At 37.8% G+C, this 19,654-nt stretch overlaps 1 protein-coding gene across 1 annotated transcript in view; it reads right to left on the reverse strand.

Moving 5' to 3' along the window:
- The window catches only part of Smc1b (structural maintenance of chromosomes 1B), a 62,652-nt gene that overhangs the window by 12,974 nt on the left and 30,024 nt on the right, over positions 1–19,654 (reverse strand). The window contains exons 13-19 of the mRNA XM_021183942.1: positions 15,228–15,365; positions 14,833–14,949; positions 13,971–14,077; positions 8,557–8,698; positions 7,486–7,631; positions 6,183–6,336; positions 2,759–2,854 (exon numbers count right to left, since the gene is read on the reverse strand). Coding sequence (XP_021039601.1) covers positions 2,759–2,854; positions 6,183–6,336; positions 7,486–7,631; positions 8,557–8,698; positions 13,971–14,077; positions 14,833–14,949; positions 15,228–15,365 — 900 coding nt within the window. The remainder of the gene's footprint in view (positions 1–2,758; positions 2,855–6,182; positions 6,337–7,485; positions 7,632–8,556; positions 8,699–13,970; positions 14,078–14,832; positions 14,950–15,227; positions 15,366–19,654) is intronic.

Genomic DNA, 19,654 nt, shown 5'->3' on the forward strand with positions numbered 1-19,654 from the left:
CTAAACTTAGTACTTAGTACATACCTCTAAACTTAGTACTTAGGACATACCTCTAAACTTAGTACTTAGTACATACCTCTAAACTTAGTACTTAGGACACACCTCTAAACTTAGTACTTGGGAAGTAGAAAAAAAAGTATCATTAAGTTCAAGGTCATTTTCAACTACTTAGTGAGTTTGAAGCCAGTCTGGGCTACACAAGACCCTGTCTCAAAAACCAAATACTCTATCAACACAAAATAATTTACTAGGTAATGAGGTAGGAAAGGATTTTTCTAAACTAAGGCAAAATAAGAAAGCAGTAAATAAAAAACTACAGAGAAGACAAAAGCTGATACAGATATAATCAAAGAATCCACTGTTTCCCAAGTATATTAACATGATGTTTAAAGATGTGAGCCTTGCTACTCAGCATTGTTCTTGATTTTCAACCTAGCCCATTCTTTGAGAAGATGAGCTACTCTTACCTGTGCGGGAGTGCAGAGGGACTAGGAATAGTAATGACTCAGAGGAAGGCTAAGTTTACCAGAGCTACTGGCTCAGGAATGAACATGGGACCATGTTTAGATCACACTGTAACCAGGAGACAATGGCTTAGGCTTTCTAGGAACAGCTTCAGCTTTAGAACAGTTCTACCCCCAAAGGCAGGTTCACATCTCTGAAGATGCTGGCAATATGGGTAGGTAGCCCAAATGGTAGCAGTCACAGTGTCCACACGAGTTCAAGGCCAGCTGGCCTACAGCATGCTTGTCTCATTAAAAAAGTTACCAATTTCCTGCTATTTTGTAATAATAGATATTTGGCATTCATCCTGGCTCCAGGCTCAGAACTAATACCCTTGGCATTTCTTGAGAGATAAGACAAAAGGAGCTGCTATTGTTATTCAGTTTGCCCCTTTTCACTATAACTTGAATTAGTGCTAATAAACTGAAATTTGTAGGATGAAAACTGATTGCTAAATGTACCAAATGGGATTAAAAGCTTGTAATTTTTAGCACATCTTCACTGGGAATGAAGAGAAGCTAGGGATTCAGTTAATCACGAAAGTCACCAGCAAGAGGGGGACATCCAGGTTGGTGGACACATGGACAGGCTGGCAGCACAGCACACCTAAAGGAGTGTGCCTCCTCCACTCTGTCACCCCTGTCCTGTACATTTATTCCACTTGGCTCTTCCCATGTTATCTTTTATAACTGTTAGATTTCAAACCTGGAACAAATGGCTGAGGTGCCTATTTAACACATTAAAGTAGATCCTGAATTATCTCTCTGAATCCCTCAGTCCCTACCTGGTACAGGGTGCCCTCCTGGCTGGCATACCCAGCCCCCTACCTTTAACTCCACAGCCCAGGGGGCTGAGCTCCTTTTCCATATATAATTTAACCACTTTGTTTACCTGCTCTCTTTGTACCTTTGGGCTTCGTTGCTGCTGCACCTGGTTTCTTTCTCATGTCCTTACCTTCTCTCCCTACTCCACAGAACAGCTCAGTCTGGTCATGTCTACTTTGGACTCTCCCTGTCTCTGTCTATATCCTCTTATATAACTACAATAAACCTTCTCTCCCACTATACCTAGGAGCAGTGGTGTCCTTTCCTTTCCATCTCTGTCATTCAATTACAAACTGGCAAATGTAGAATAAATAATTACTCTGAATTCTGTGTGTAATTCTAGCAATTTACCACACTCAAGGGTTAAGGCACCCCTGGGTAACTGGCGCCCAAAGTGCAGTCTGTGCCCTGAACTTGTGGAATCTGATGCCACCCCAAACAGTGCCAGACTGGAATTGAACTCTTAAAATTTCCAGCTGGTGTTCAGAGAACTAAAGAACTGCTAGTTCTCTGGTATTGAAAGCACTGTTAATACAGATGTTTGGTGGTGCACACACATATTTGTATGTGTGTACATGTGTTTGTGGAGGCCAGAGGCTGGCTGGCTGGCTGTCTACTTCAGTTTCTCTCTACCTTATTTTTATTTTTATTTTCTATTTTATAAGAGTTTTTTTGTTTGCACCACCTGCATGCAGTGCCCAAGGAGGCCAGAAGAGGGCATTGGATCCTTTGAAACTGGAGTTAGAGATAACTTGTGGCTGTGTGGGTGAAGGGAACAAAACCACAAAACTTGGGTCCTCTGGAAGAGCAGTCAGTACTTTCTTTCTTTTTTTAAAATTAGGTATTTTCTTCATTTACATTTCAAATGCTATCCCCAAAGTCCCCCATACCCTCCCCCCAGCAGTCAGTACTCTTAACCACTGAGCCATCTCTCTAACTCCATCTGTCACTGGACCTGGAGCTTACTGATTGGCTAGAGTAGTTGGACAGTGAACTTTAGGGACTAACCTGTATCTGCTTCTCCAGCTCTGGGGTTACAAACAGAAAACTGCTGCACCTGCTTTTTTGGGGGGGGTGTTCTGGGGAGCCAAATTCAGGCTATTATGTTTACTTGGTAAGCACTTTACTAATTGGATCACTTCTGTAGCTTCTAGTTTGGTTTTTGGAGACTGTTTCATGGCACACAAGCTAACATGATCCTCCTGCCTCTACATCCCAAGTGACTGTCATCCAAGTGATGACATTTGCAATCATCATCCCAGCTTTCTTTTTTTCCCCTTTGATGTCTCTTCCCCCACAAAATAAAAATGACAAAAAACCCATCAACTAACCCACCCCACACATCTTAAACCTAACCATATAAAAATGATTCTATAATATTTTAATAGCCAAATATTACCATTAATCACAAACAGAAATTTTTACATTACCTTTAAATCCTCCCTTAGAGGGCTGTAGTCTATTTGGATGGATGCTTCTTTCTCATAGATATCAGCTGTTGCCTGGGTGCTTTCTGTTTCAGTTAGCTGAAAAACAGACACTCTTGCCTGAATGGTAACCTTCTACTCCAGCTACTTATTGAGTCATTCAGATCAAGCTATCACCCTTATGCAGCCACATAGCCAAAAAGGCCTGGCCTCAGCCATTCTTGGCATAATTATGCAGCTGTGTCCTATACTCACTTTATTGCAAACACACCTTAATGAAAAGCAGGCAGGGCCCACTCTCAGGACATACTTCTCTTTATCAGTGCAGCCCACTCTGCATGTTTGTTCAATTCTCACCTCATCTGCTTACTAGCTGTCTTCTCTCAAGCTATACCTTTTTACCTATGTTTCTGAGACCCACCATCAACACTCAGTGTGATGGTTTGTATATGCTTGGCACAGGGAGTGGCACTATTAGGAGGTGTGTCCTTGTTGGAGGAAGTATGTCACTGTGAGCGTGGGCTTTAAGACCGTCAACCTCGCTGCCTGGAAGTCAGTATTCTCCTAGTAGCCTTCAGATGAAGATGTAGAACTCTCAGCTCCTCCTGCACTATGCCTGCCTAGATACTGCCATGCTCCCACCTTGATAATGAACTGAACCTCTGAATCTGTAAGTCAGCCCCAATTAAATGCTGCCTTGATCAATTGCCTTGATTGTGGTGTCTCTTCATAGCAATGGAAACAGAAGTTGGTACCAGGAGTAGGGTATTGTTATAATAACCCTGACCATGCTTTTGTCTAGAAGAATGTGGATTTTGGGACTTTCAATTTGGGAAGCAGTGAAATGCTTTAAGTGGGGATTAATGTACTTTCCTAGTAGGAATAAAGAAAACATTGGTTCTGAGGATGATTTGAACTGTGCAGACCTGGCCTAAGATGTTTCAATGGAGAAGAATTTTAGTATGTGACCTAGAGACTGTTTTGTGAGATTCTGATGAACGTGGCTGCTTTTTGCCATTGTTTGAAGAGCTTGCTCGAGGCTAAGGTGAAGAGACTTATATTAATTACTTAGTCTCAAAACAGCCTAAAATAAACCTGTTGTGTTCACTCTAAAGTTCACTCTTATGAAGAGCATTTTAATGAAAAGGAGCAAGCTGAGAAATGAAAAAGATAAAATGTACTTTTTTATTATGCTATGTTCAGGTATGGTCCCCATAGACTCATGTGTTTGAACAAGCCTATGGGGCCAGGGAGTGGAATGTGGTGGTTTGAATATGCTTGGCTCAGGGAATGGCACTATTAGTTGTGGGCATGGGCTTTAAGACCCCTGTCCTAGCTGCCTGGAAGCCAGTCTTCTAGCAATTCCATATGTGGGATACAAGGTTGTTTTAGATTGTTTACTGCAGATAATATTTGCCTCATGCTCTAGCATGAGTGTGATTTTGTCAATTACAGATAGTTTCTGCAAGTGTACAATGTTTGGAATTCTGGAGACTCTTGAAAGGGTATGTAAATGCTAGTGTCCTGAGAGGGGCTGTGGTGGTGGTGGCAGCAGCTGCTGCTTGCTGGTTGCTCTTGATGCAGTTTGTTAATTAGTTGTGGGAAGAGTGGTGAGAAGAAATTGGATATTCTGATGGTGAAGATCAAACATGCTCCAAGGAACTCCATACCCTAATCAGCAGGAAGTACTCTAACAATATCAATGCCTCTCTTTCCCTCCAACCTTCTTTCTCTTTAGCCTAGTATTGCAGGGTTGGAAGGGTGGAATAGGGGTGAAGAAGGGTGGCAGAAATGGAACCCATAAAGTATCCAAAAGTCTGGCTACAATATATGTGCTAAAACAGCTCAAATACAAGTTAAAGCCAAATGTTAAATGTATTGCAAAAGCTCCACATATCATCTGTGACTTCCTTGCATATAAGAAATGGCTTTTGTCTAAGTTTGGCTAAAATATTTTGTTTAATGTCATGATCTCAAGTTCTATTTTTCTTCAAATGATATGTCATTCTTTACAGTTGAACAAACTTTTATGTGTGCATATATATATTCCCTTTACCTATTCAACTGTTGACTGGAATCCAGGTCATTTTCATGTGTTGGCTGCTATGATATACAGATATGCAAGTGTGCCTGTGGTATGCTAATTCTTCAGAACACATAACAGAATAGTAGTATATCTGAATCATGTGCTACGTTTTTGTTGTTGGTGGTGATTTTTTTTTTTACTTGAGAAACAAGAATATATATTTCTACAGTTGGGTATGCTAGTTTGCATTTCTATCAGCACTGTGTAAAGTGATTCCTTTTCCCACATCCTCACCAGCATGTGTTGCCATTTGTTTTCTTGATGGTAGCCATTATGATCTTAAGTGTCAATTTTTGCTGTTAGTTCTTGAGTTGTTGGAATACTTTTCATTAAGTCCTCACCTCTACATATATTTTTAAGGATTCAGTTTCCCCTGGCAGTTTCAAGTCTCACATTAAAGTCTTTGATCTGTTTTGAATTTGTTTTCATATAGTGATAGGGAAGGAATTTCATTCTTCTATATGTGACAGAATTTTTTTCAGTGCCCTTTACTGAGGATGTCTTTTCTCCAATATCTGACTTTAGCCCTTTTACTAAAAATCAGGCTGCTAAAGTATATGTTAAAGTACATGAAAAATAATGTATGTATTTCCTTCTGGATCCTTTATTTTGTCCCATTGGTTTATGTATGTTTTTTGTTAGTAGCCTGCCATAATGCTCTGCTGTAGTAATGTACTGGCCTGTGGGGATCTATATATGAAGAAGAAAAGGTGGCTTTTTCTTCCTGGCTTTGAAACCTTGCAAGTGTTAAACATTTTGTTGAGAGTAAGGCTGTGCACAGGAGATACTGCACTGGAGTTTCAGAATTCACACTCCTATTAAGCCTCATGTAAGATAGGCAGCTCCAAGGGCTAAGGTACCAACATCAGGTAAGCTTTGTTAACCTCAGAAGATGAGGTTCTGGTAAAGTAATTTCTCTAGAGGACAGCAGACCCTGTTAAGTGAGAGCTTGATATCACTTCAGAAGGTTACAACATAAAAAAAGTCCAAGATCCTGAGATTGGCTCTCCCTAGAGTTTTCATATATATGTATCCTTGAGATATGGTCCCACTATATAGCCTAGATTGTTTTGAACTCTTGACCCTCCTCTCAGCCTTCCAATCACTCAAGTGCTAGGTCTTTACAAGCTTACACCATTGTGACCAATTTAGAAACCCTAATTTTCTTTTTAGGTAATGATTAAATATTAATTGAGCATAACATTTTAATATCTGTCTTGAAATACCTAGCAACAAAATATTTTTTCTTTCCTAGAAGGAGTTAAAGAACCTGTAGCATAAGCAGTTGAAGACATCAGCTAAGTCTGCATAGCTGCACATATTATGTTATTGGCTAGATACCTCCATTTCAATGATGTCCTCCAATGACCCCAGCACAAGACTTATGTCAATGTCTTGAACTTTGCAATCTAGCAGCAAGTTATGTTTCTCTAGCAGTTTCTGTTCCAAAGAACCCTGAATGATTACAACTTCCTTCTGTAATTTTCCAACTTCCCTGTAAATGCAGATATGAAAAGTGACTTTACTCATTATGTAATACCAAAGAACATGTTTCATTATAAACTTACATGAAAAAGTTACTTTCCTATGAGAGTTCCAAGTGCCAGTCCCTGATTTATACATTACCATTCCTGAGAAAGACCATCAATGTATACATTTGATCCAAGGGAACAGCTTTCCTAGATATTTCTTTAATCAGAGTTAGCAAAGAAACAGCTTTCCTTCAATTATTTGAATTATTTTTTGAGACAAGGTTTTGCTATATAGCCCTAGTTAACATCAAACTTTGGATTCTCCTGCTTCCACCTTTTAATTGCTGGGATTACAGGTGTGTCATCATATCTAACCCCAAACACTTTATTTTTAAATGCAATTTTCAACATGCATTTCCTCTTTAGATAGGCTGTACACTTTAGAAGCTTAAACTAGGAGAATGTCTCTTAGCAGACCAATACCAGGTCAACTACTGCATCTCTGATAACCTGGTTTCCATCATGCATGGAATGCCTTATCTGAAAGTGGGGTATGAGGGTTAACACTAAGCCAACAAAGACCTTTAAATGGGATCAGAAAGAGGACAAAAAGAGAAAAGTAAAAATGAAGGTGGTTGGAAGAAGATGGATGGTTTTCAGGAATGTAAAGAAAAGCAGAAATGATTTTGTTTAAAATAAATACAAGAGACTGAATCTCAAAGCACTGGAGATCTCTAGATAGTAAGGAAAATTACGATATGCTAAGGTTCAACCAAAGAAGTGTTCATAATCCTGTTAATCACAGGAAAGCAGATGTCATTTGAACACAAATCAGCAGATTCAAGGCGTTGTCACCATCATGATGGCACATAAACTCGTCACAAACCAGATAATGCTTCAACTTTAAACATAGACAAGAAGGAATCACTGGATGACAGAAAAATACCAGGATCAAAAGATTTAGGGTAAAGGAATACAAGTGGGTTCATGTTTCATCCACCAAAAAGAACTTCAAAGTAATCAACGAATGCCCTGTCCTAATCGTTCCCATATTAGAACATCTGGAAGACCAAGAGCAACAAAGTATAAACATTTGAAGTTTAGATAATATCAAACTGAAAGTATAAGTTTAAAGTTATTAGCCAGATCTTTCAAACTAAATTATTAATTACCTATCAACAGCCAAAACCTTCTTGCGTTCCTCTTCAATTTGAATGTGAATTTTTTCAATGTTGGAACTCTGTGTGGCAAGCACTTCCTTAATTTGTTCTTGCTTCACCATGAGTTCCTCAACAATTTTCAGACATTCTTCTTCGGTCTGAACAGAGAGAATTTATGTGTTTATATATAACACACACACATAATTACATATTATATACAATATATATGTACATATATATTATGTATACAAAACATTTTATATCAATACAAACAAGTTTTACCATTATCCGTAAGAACACCTACTCATCCTAAGAGAAACCCCCTTATCTCATGTGCTACTAAACTCTGTCAGGTTGTGATCCTCTTTCATCCTATAGATTTTGGAAGCTGGAAGCCATCTCCTGCTTTTGTCATTCATTTTGAATCTACTCTTCAACCTTGCTACGTGATTTGTGTTCCATTTGCCCAGTGGAAGTGCTCATGAGGCTGTAAAACATTAGCCTGCCTTAACAGTTTTCATCACTTCCTCCTTCACACGGTGCTGGCTATCTATACTGTCTCCTCTTCTGGCTTTCCTTCTAAAATTTCTGAGTTTTCTATAATCCCAACTGGTTCTCCCCTGGACCATAGTCTCAGCTCCTGTCATATGGCTTTAAATTACCCTACAAACCAGGAACTCTTGCCATATACAGAACATGCCGTTAAATCTAGCTCTCAGAAGGCTGGGACAGAATTTTGAGTTTGAGACCAGCCTGGCTACATAGTGAAACTGCCTCTGAAAACAGAGCAAGCCTGAATTCAACCAGTAATTTTGAAGTTTGTGGTTCCAGTCCAGAATTCTCCCATCATTTACATGCTTGAGTCATCTCTCTTTCTCTGGCTTCTCGCACTTCCCCCTCCTCCATCTCCTTCCCCACTTAACACCCAACAACTCATTAGTTCTGTTAGTTTTACTTTAATATTTCTGAAATATGTAGCTCTGATCACAATAAGGCACCATTGGGTGCTAAAAAACATTGCTATTTAATGAAAGAAGCCATAATTTCAACGAACTGGCACTTCAGCTACTGATAATAAATTACCTTCTTTAGGTTATCAATATCTTCTTTGCCCTTCTGGATTGTGGTTTTTAATGTGTCGATATTATTCAGTTTCTTCTTAAGCTGATTTCGACTATATTCAAGCTGAATATTAAGCCGAGTTTTTTGTTTTTCAAACTCTAATCTAGTATAATAAAATCAAGCATTGTAAGTGGTAAGAAGAATGCATTGGCCCTTTTAACTTTTTCAGATTAAAACATGTATGTGTATTTGTGGATTTATGTGTACCACATTTATGCAGATATCTATTAAGGCTAGAGGGCATCAGATCCCTTAAAACTGGAGTTACAGGTGCTTGTGAGCTGCCCTATATGGGTGCTGGGAAACAAATCTGGATGCTCTCCAAGAGCAGTAAGTGTTCTCTGAGCCACTTCTCCAGCCCCTTTTAATTTTTTATAGGAGGTTCAAAACATATAACTATAATGAAGCTATAATGAATCCTATGCAACTTAGTCAATAATCAATTCATGTTGACTCTTGTTGACCTACAATACCATTCACAGTTTCTGGATTATTTGAAGCAAATACCAGATACTAGGTAATTTCGTCAGTAATGTTCTATGAAAGTCACTGTTAATTCATACTCAAACTACTATGCCCTCAAAATATCAAAATATCCTTAATATAATCACTGCCATTGCCAACATTTCAATGCTTCATTAAAGACCTGGATGTTTGCAGATTTTCTCCTTTTTTTCTTTCCTTTTGTTTTTGTTTTGAGGCAGGGGTTCTCAGTGTATGTCTTGGAACTAGCTCAGTATACCAGGCAAGTCTAGAACTCACAGAAATCCATATATATATTGTGATAGGGTTTCTCTGTGTAACAGTCCTGGCTGTTTTGGAACTAGCTCTATAGACCAGGCTGGCCTCTAACTCACAGAGATTTACCTGTCTCTGCCTCCCAAGTGCTGGGATTAAAGGCATGCACCACCACCACCTAGCAGTTGACAGTTTCTTAAATCTTTTATAATATATACATTATCTACTCATTTCTTTAAGTTAAAATTGATATGCCTTTTCTCATTTGGTTAGATTTTGTGAAATAGCTAGTGTAAATAGCTATTCATTCATAAACTTCAAAATTGAGAAATTAACAAATTTTTGACACTTTCTTATTCTGATATCTCCACAAACTCGTGTCAATTGAATGTCAGTTGGGTATGTTGGTGTATGTCTCAACACTTTGGATGTGGAGGCAGGAGAATCATAAGTTTGAGGCCATCTTCCGTTACATATTGAGTAGTCCAATATTTGATATGTAAATGGATTACATACTATAATCTTCAATCTTTTAAGAGATACACAAAAAAGGTAAATCAGTAGAAGACAATAATAGAAATTAATAACATGGAAAAAACAAATCACAGGAGAAATTCATGTCTTAGACGGGATCTCTAACACTGAGATACCTTTAGTATTGTAAGAAGAAAAAAGAGAAATGACAAATCACCAATATCATGAATAAAAGTACACAGTAAAGATGCTACAGACTTTAAAAAGTATATTTTAAATAACTTCATAACAATAGACTTGACAACTCATAAAATACACAAAGTTCATGAAAGACACAAACTTCTAAAGCTCACCCAAAAAGTATATGTACTCTAGACAAAATGATGAATAACCCTGTATAAAGACATTGGCAGTAAAAACATTTCCACAAAATGGTGGGTAGCCAAGTGGGAAGAAATTATCAATCCTATATGTACAGTTCCTGCAAGAGGAAGAGAAGAGACCACACTGCTCAGGTTTAACATTACCCTGATACCAAACACCACAATGATATTAAACAAAACAGCTACAGATCATTACACTTTAAAAAAGACACAAGAGCCGGGCGTGGTGGTGCACGCCTTTAATCCCGACACTTGGGAGGCAGAGGAAGGAGGATTTCTGAGTTCAGGCCAGCCTGGTCTACAAAGTGAGTTCCAGGACAGCTAGGGCTACACAGAGAAACCCTGTCTCGAAAAACAAAAAACAAAGCAAAACAAAACAAAACAAAAGACAAAGAATTCCAAACAATATTTTAGCAAATCCAAAAATATTTGGAAAGGATAGTTAATACATGATAACTAGGTATTCAAGGTCATTGGACATTTGAAAAGCAATATAATTTATTATTGAAACTTCTTAGCATATTATCTTTAAAAACTCTAATTGTATAAGGATCTAAATAGTTACCAGAGAAAATATTTTAAAAACTTAACTCAGTATAGTGGGAATCTCCATGAAGAATTCTTCAAGTGGACAAAAGTATTTTAAAGCTTATATATCTTACTGTAGAAGTCTGAATGCTTTGCCCTTAAGACGTAGTATGTCTGTTCTTACCACTTTCATTCCACATTATGTAGTTCAAATATAGAAACCCTAAGGAATCTATCAAACAGCTAAAAGAACTAATGAATTTAGCCAAGTTTCAGAATAAAAGATATGCTTAAGAAAAACATTTTTTTTGTTTTTTTGTTTTTGTTTTGTTTTGTTTTTTTTCAAGACAGGGTTTCTCTGTGTAGCCCTGGCTGTCCTGGAACTCACTTTGTAGACCAGGTTGGCCTCGAACTCGGAAATCCTCTTGCCTCTGCCTCCCAAGTACTGGGATTAAAGGCTTGCGCCACCACCGTCCAGCAGGAAAACTAATTTTAATTCATTAAAAAATTTTATACTTTATGTGTGCGTGTGGTCAAAGGACAACTCCGTGGAAACTACTCTCTCCTTGAACCTTTGTCTGGGATCTGGGGATTGAGCTCAGGTCACAAAGCTGCATGGCAAGTAGTTTTCCCACAGAATCATCTTGCTGGTATTACTTTTATTTCAATATGTTACCGACATACAATTTTAAACTGAAATCTGGAAACAATTCAATTTTCTAAGAAACCTGAGATATGAAATGCTTAGGAACACAAGTCAAAAAATAAGCACAAGACTAAATTTAACATTGAAAACGGAATACCATTAATAAGTGAAATTAAAAATGACCTAAAATATACAACATGTTTGTGGATCAATGTTTAGTGGTCAATTATTTCCAAGGTGATCTCTAAATTCAATATGATCCAAGTAGAAATCTTACAAGTTCTTTTTAAGAATAGCAATTGAAAACTGATTCTAAAATCTATGGTGAAATGTAGAGGACTGAGAACAGGAAGAAAGGTCACAATCCTTCTCCACTGTACTCTCAGCCCTGAGGAAGGGTGCCGAGCACATGAAAAGCATACAGGAAATACAAGTTGAATGAATGAACAGAATATGGAAGAATTATAGTGATATAGAAAGATTGTTGTTAATGCTTTTGATTTTGGAGAAAAACTTTTTTCTTTTTGTGGGGACAGTAAGGGGAGAAAAGGTCTCTCTTATGTAGTCCTGGCTGTCATGGAGCTTGCTACAAAGATCAGGCTGACCTGGAACTCATAGAGATCTATCTGCCTCTGACTCCTAAGTGCTGGTATTAAAGACACATGCCACTGTGCCTAGCAAGATTTTTCTCAAAGGCATGTATTACTTTTATATTTTAGCATATTTAAATAGATGATAGAGGCATATGGCACAAATTTCAAAAGATGTTAGATTAATAAAAAGAAAAATGTCTCTTTTTCATTTTGGCCTCCCCAAAGGCAGTCCTGACCATTTCTAAACACATGTATGTACATTCCCTCCAGGGGATCATTTGTTTCCAGATTTTCTTCATGCTTTTTGACATATAGTTTAAGTTTTTCCTACATATTTGTATTTTATTTATTTTTTTGTGGTGGTTTTTTGTTTGTTCTGAGACATAGTTTCTCTATGTAGTCCTGGCTGTCCTGGAACTCATTCTGCAGACTAGGCTGGCCTCAAACTCACAGAGATTCACTGGCCTCTGCCTCCTGGAATTAAAGATGTGCACCACCACTGCCTGGCTTTTTAAAAAAATTTTTGTTTATGTGTCCTTTGTCTGTATGTGCATGCCACATGCATGTAGATGCTCACAGGGGTCAAAAAAAGGGTGCTGCATGCCCTGGAGCTAAAGTTGTAAGCCCTCCAACATCAGTGCTAAAAACTAAGCACTGGCCCTCAGCAGGAGTCACCAGTACAGTGCCTTTAAACTTTGAGTGATTTCTCTAGCTCCAAGCAATTATTTTTAAAATTTCCTTGTGGTATATCCTACTACTTTTATGTTTTTGTTTTTGTTTTTGGAGACAGGGTTTCTCTGTATAGCCCTGGCTGTCCTGGAACTCAGAAATCTGCCTGCCTCTGCCTCCCCAGTGCTGGGATTAAAGGCAAGTGCCACCACGCCTGAATATGTTGGATTTTTACATTAAGGCTTTGAATATAACTTGAATTTTAATAAGTTTAAGGAATGAAAAAGGAATTGATTTTTAAAATCACATCTATCTCAAAGTGATTTATTAAGAAAATTCAACTTTTGTCCATTCACGTTAAATATCAAATCTTTTTGTACTTATGAGCTGGTTCTCAAGGTATATAATGTTTTAAAATTTGGGAACTGGGGGTTGGAGAGAGATGGGTTTAGTGGTTAAGAGCTCTTGCTGCTCTTTTAGAAGAGGGTCAAAGCTGGTCATGGTGGTACATGCCTTTAATCCTAGCATTTGGGAGGCAGAGGCAGGGGGAATCTCTGCATTTGAGGCCAGTCTGGTCTACAGAGTGAGTTCCAGGACAGTGTGAGCTGCACAGAGAAATCCTGTCTCAAACAAACAAACACCTCCACCCACCCACCCCCACAAAAAAGAAAAGAAAAAGAAAAAAGAAGAGGGCTGTTTGGTTCCCCAGCACACACAGGATGGCTTCTAACTGCCTTTGACTCCAGCTCCAGGGAGATTGACACTCTTTTCTGTTCTCTATATAAAGTCTCACAAATGTGCATGTAACTTACATGCAGACATCCACATATATACTTCAATCTCTAAAATGAAATAAAATATAATATTGGAGTTCTATTTCCACTCCTCATTACTTTCCTTCACATTTTCCTTGTTTACTTCATATGTGATTTAAAAAATTTTTTTATTAGGTATTTTCCTCATTTACTCATATGTGATTTTTAGAATTAGTCTATTTAAAAAAATCATGTCCATATAGGTGGTATTTAAACTGTAGACTAACTTTGGGAGAAATCAACTTCTTTATAAAAAGAACTAGTATGGTTTTCCTTTTTGTTCTAGTTTCTGTTAGATTTCTTTTTAAGAAACTGAGTTTTACTAGCTCCTTTGCCCTCTGTGGTATTGAATATCAAACTAAGGCAGGGCCTATGTATGCAAGGCAAGTCTGATCAACTACTGTGATATCAGCCTAGCATTACTATTTTTTGTGGAAATAGTCTAACTCAAGCATGATTCCTTTAAATTAGGTGATATTTTTCTTTACATGTATACCAATACTGCTTACCAATTTTTAAAACAAAATACCTTTTTTGATCATTTTCTTGCTGCTGTTTAATATGTTTATTCTCAAATTCACGGATATTTTTCACACCAATTTCTTCACAGAAGTCTTGGAATATGTCATCTTCTACCTTTTAAATCATTTTAAAACAACTGACTTAATAACCACATTTAAAAAATAAAGAAGCAGTGTTTAAATATAACTTTTTGCTCTTAGATTTTCATGAGTTAGGCCAAAAGGTAATTAGTGCATTCAGCCCAGTGCTTTCTCTTTCTTTATCTGCATAAACTATGTTCATCTGTTTTCAAACTTATTATTCAGAAAACTACATGAAAAAGCTCATGAATTGGCTTTATTAGATGATATTATGCACTATCTGATATAAAGAGAAAGATATTCTATTTGCTTTATCCATGCCAAAATATAATATTCTTATATTTTAAAAAACCTATCTGTTGTAAACATCTTGGACACTGAAAACAACTCGAGGCTAGAGCACAGTATCAGTAATAATTTCCAAAAAATTTAGCATAACCTCAATCCAACAAAATATCTAGCCTCAAACACAGTAATATTTTAATAGTAAGTCATGTTAAAAACTTGTGGATTTTAATTAAACATGAATGTCATATGACTGATACAGCAGTAAACTACCATTACTCCTACTGGATAATCAAAATCACAGGAAACTACATACGAAGGCTCTGTGATCCTCAGTACTGGTCAGATTACACTTTATATTATGTTCTGTTCTAGGCATGAACAAGTAGCAGTATCCAAAGGATGGTTTCCTGATCTAGTCTTGACTCCATAGTCATATGTACACAGCCAAAAACCAGAATTGCATTCTATATGCCATTTAATAACAACTACAGTATTTATTACCTCATCTATCTTATCTTGAAATTCTTCAATTTTTTGTTCCTGTTTGTTGATTCCTTCACTCAACATAGTACACTGAGAATCAATATTCAGTAATTCACTTTGTAGCTGAGATTGTTCCTATAAGAAAAAAAATTCTGCTTAGTAACACAACTATTTTATTTTTAAATAGTAAGGCTAAAAACATGTTACATGTCTTTTACAGTAAATGAAGAATCTTTAGTACAATGGACTCTGGCATAGCCAAATAACATGATTAAATACTATAAAATTATTAAGGATTACAATATAGCCATAGGACAAAGAAACTATAATAATGTAATGTTAATGTCATAAATTCTTAAAATTCTATGTTCTGATATAAATTTCCATCAAACTTTTTGGCAAATTTACATTACCCGGTAAAATGTAGCAAGGTGCTTCTTTTTAATCATCTCTAGTTCATTTTGTGAATATTTGAGTCGTGTATTGGTTCCTTGTACTAAAGTCTGTATTTGCTTCAGATCTGTTTCCTTGCGGAGCGTCTTCATTAACTCCTAAACAGAGAAATATGAAAACACTTTACAGTGGGAGAACACTTTTACTCTTCAGTGCTTTCATAATAAAGACTTACTGATTTTACATATAATCATTCAACATTTTCCAAAGAGAGATAGGGTATGGGTAATGTTGAGATGTCTCAGTGACTAAGGGCACTGACTGCTTTTGCAGATAACATGAGTTCAATTCCCAGCACCCAATGGTATCTCACAATCATCTATAACTCCAACTCCAAGGAATCCAATGCCCCCTTCTGGCCTCTGCAGGCAGACACCTTAGATGGTATACAGACATATGTGCAGGCAAAACACACATACACATAAAAAGAAGTAGGGGTGCTGAAGAGAGCACTTGGGAGCTATAAGCACTGGATGCTCCTACAGAGGACCCTGGTGCTCAATTCCCATAGGGTAGCATAAAACTGTGACTTCAGCCCCAAAGACTCTGATGCCCTCTTCTGGCCTCCATGGAAACAGCATTTATGTGGTGAATAAACACAGTCAGGCAAAAACACTCATATGATATATATGTATATATAGTAAAGCTATGTATACATACTCAAAAGTATATATACTCCTTGGGAGGCAGAGGCAGGCAGATTTCTGAGTTCGAGGCCAGCCTGGTCTACAAAGTGAGTTCCAGAACAGTCAGGGCTACACAGAGAAACCCTGTCTCGAAAAAACAAAACAAAACAAAACAACAAAAAAAGTGTATATTCTCATATGATATATATGTATACATAGTAAAACTTCTAAATGGATATTATTAAAAGTATATATATATATGTGTATATATATATGTGTATATATATATATATAATATGAGTATTCCATACACACACACACACACACATATATATCATAAAAATAAAATTTTAAATCTAGAAAAATACTGAATTTGTAAATTACATTTGTCATCTGGAGTAAGACGCATACAAATTCTTCAAAAAACTAATAAACTTTCCAACAGAAAATACAGGCATGAAAAGTGAAAAAATAAGGGCTATCTAACTCAGTGCACATCACCAGTTTCTTTGGGGTCATCTGACAAGATGTTGTAGAGAGCATCTTCTTTGAGCTTGCCTTCTTCATTCCCTTCTGCCTTCACTTACCTTATATGCAACCACAAGTAAATGAAACACTCTGTATTTTTACTGTGAGTCCTTAAACTATATAAACATATATATGTCCCCATACCTATTGGTTTCTGAGAATTTGTTTTGGAAAGTTGAAATCATATACCCTCTACCTTCACTATACCCTAGAATCCTGGAGAAGTAGGCTCTAATGCCAGTAAAGGAATGGACTTGCTAGTGAGAGTGAGAGCAAGTGGACAGAGTGAAGCTTTCTTTTTTTTTTTTTTTAATGTATCTTTTTATAAAGATACAAAGGCTTCCAACAGATGTGGCCCAGATTAGAAATGGGTCTTCCACGCTCTAAAATCCAGATTAGAAGTGGATCTTCCCACTTCAAATTGAGTAAAAATCCATCATATGTGTACTCTCCCTTTTTAGGTTTTAATTAATTCCAGATGTAGACAAGTTGACAATCAAGAATAGCCACTACAGGTCCATTCTTTGTCAACTTCATACATCATATCTTCTTATGTCATGATTAATTCCCAAATGAAAACAATAACCAGGTCAAAGTTATATAACATCATATAACTATCCCACTTACAACTGCAAACACATAAGTTTAGAATATGTAGCAATGTCCTTTGAGGAACATTCTTCTAGTGTCTTAAATTTGAATATGATAACCATAAATCTTCTCTTAATTAATAATACTTTACATGATAAAGAAATTGAGAAAAACACATTCTTAACAGAATATGACAGAAATATTCATGTCAATTATAAACCTTGTTTCTGCAACTGATCACATGGTCTTAGCTGGTATTTGTAACTACCTTCCTCTACTACCCTTCTGTATTTCTTGCACTATCAGCATGCACTTCAGCAGGTGCTGCTGGCTCTTTTCTTGGAGGTAAGACCTATATCTTTATTCCTGATGGATCTTGTGCCCTTTGTCATCCTTCCTGGATTAAGTTGTTGCAGTTCCCCATTGACATTAATCAGAGGACATGGTAGCATCAATAGCCACCCTAAAGGATCTCCTACATTCCAGACATGATTATTTTAACTCCATTGTGGAGAAACAACCTAATTTCTCCATGATAATCTGGATCAATCACCCCTCCTAACCCGGATATTCATTTCTTAGGTTGTTGGCTTAAGGGCATCAAAAGCTCAAAGTGGCTGGGGGTAGGAGGGAATCTGAGCTTCTAGTTCAATAAAATATTTGTTGTGGCTCTTTGCAGGAATACTCCACCACTCTGGAATCAAAACTTCTAGCCAACAGAACTTGGGATTGTGAAACAGAAAGCAAACATCTTCCTAGTGGGTCACTGGGGGTGATAATGAGTGGAACCATTCCCCCTTTCACTCCTTGGTTCCTGGACCTGTAGATCCTAGCTATGGGAGAAAACTTATCATATACAGGAGACTGATCCAAAGCATATGCTGCCCCTGGAAAATCCTGCCCCAGCTCTCCAGGCTGATGCCAAATAATTGGCACTGTAACTGTGTCTTCAAAAGGCCATTCCATCTTTCCATCAGGTCAGATGCTTCACGATGGTGGGGAACATGGTAAAACAAGGATTCCATGATCATGGGCCCATTGTTGCAGTTCTCTGGCTAAGAAATGAGTTCCTTGGCCAGAAGCAATAATATGTGGAATACCATGTCAGTGTAAGGTATTATGTAAATCCACAAATGGTGGTTTTAACAGATGCAGTATATGCAGGAAAGGCAAATCCATAGCCACAATAGATATCTACCAGTAAGAACAGTGTTGCCTTTTCTACAGAGAAAGTGGTCCAATGTAATAAACCTGTTACCAGGTCACTGGCTGGTTACCCTGAGGAATGGTGACATATCTGGCACTCAGCAGCAGCTGGAGCCAAGTCAGTCTTGGTGAAAGAAAGTCTATGTTGTCGTACCTATGCATAACTCCCATTTCTGCCATCATGGTCACTTTGTTCATGGGCCCACTGGGCAATGACATGAATGGCTGGGGGAAAAGACTGACTGTCCACAGAATGGGTCATCCTATCTACTTGATTATTGAACTCTTCAGCTGAAGTCCCTTTGTGATGAGCACTTACATGACACATAAGTATCTTCATATCCTTCACTCATTTGAAAAGATCTAGCCGCATACTTCTTCCCCAGATGTCTTTCTCAACTATTTTCCAATCATGGCCTTCCCAAGTCCCTGACAATCCAGTCAACCAATCCATTGACTACAGTCCATGAAATCAGTGAACAATCACACATCTGGCCATTTTTCCTTCCAAATAAAATGCACGGTCATGTGTACTGCCTAAGCACACTGTGAAGATTTCTCTTCAATGGTGTCTTTTAGGGTTGTCCAAGGAAGGGGTTGTTGTCATGCTGCAGCTGTCCACTTCTGAGCAGAACCATCAGCAAACTATGCCCTAGTCTTCTCTTTCTCAGTCAACCAGTAAGGGCATACCCTACGAGGCATAGGTGCATGCTTGGTAGCAGACAGCATTTTAATGGGAGTAGAAACCATAGGCATTTTGGCAACTTCTTCTTTTTTTTTTTTCTCGAGACAGGGTTTCTCTGTATAGCCCTGGCTGTCCTGGAACTGACTTTGTAGACCAGGCTGGCCTCGAACTCAGAAATCCACCTGCCTCTGCCTCCCGAGTGCTGGGATTAAAGGCGTGCGCCACCACGCCCAGCTGCAACTTCTTTTTTTAATACTGTTTTAAGAATTATTTATTTTATGTATATATGTGTTTAAGAGTACACTGTAGCTGTCTTCAGACACACCAGAAAGGGCATCAGACCCCATTATGGATGGTTGTGACCCAGTATGTGGTTGCTGGGAATTGAACTCAGGAACTCTGGAAGTGCAGGCAGTGCTTTTATCTGCTGAGCCATCTCTCCAACCCCTAGGCAACTTCTTTTTGTATCTTACTTGTGCCTTCAGAACCTGCTCAGACCCAATCATGTATATACAACTTGCATTTGGTAATGAATTGCTTCTATGTGGTTCTACTTTTTGAACTGGCAGATCAGATAACACCTAGTTCATGATCAGCAGCTCAGGTTGCATGGTAACTTGGTGGTCTATTATCAAATACTCAGCTTCCAGTAGAGTAAGACCTGTCTTTCAAAGGTAGAATAGTTGTCTGAAGATGATGGTAGAGCGCCTTGCTCCAAAATTTCCAAAGTCTCTTCTGAAATTCATCCTAT

This window comes from Mus caroli, chromosome 15, assembly GCF_900094665.2.
Source record: "Mus caroli chromosome 15, CAROLI_EIJ_v1.1, whole genome shotgun sequence".
In the NCBI taxonomy this organism is placed as follows: Eukaryota; Metazoa; Chordata; class Mammalia; order Rodentia; family Muridae; genus Mus; species Mus caroli.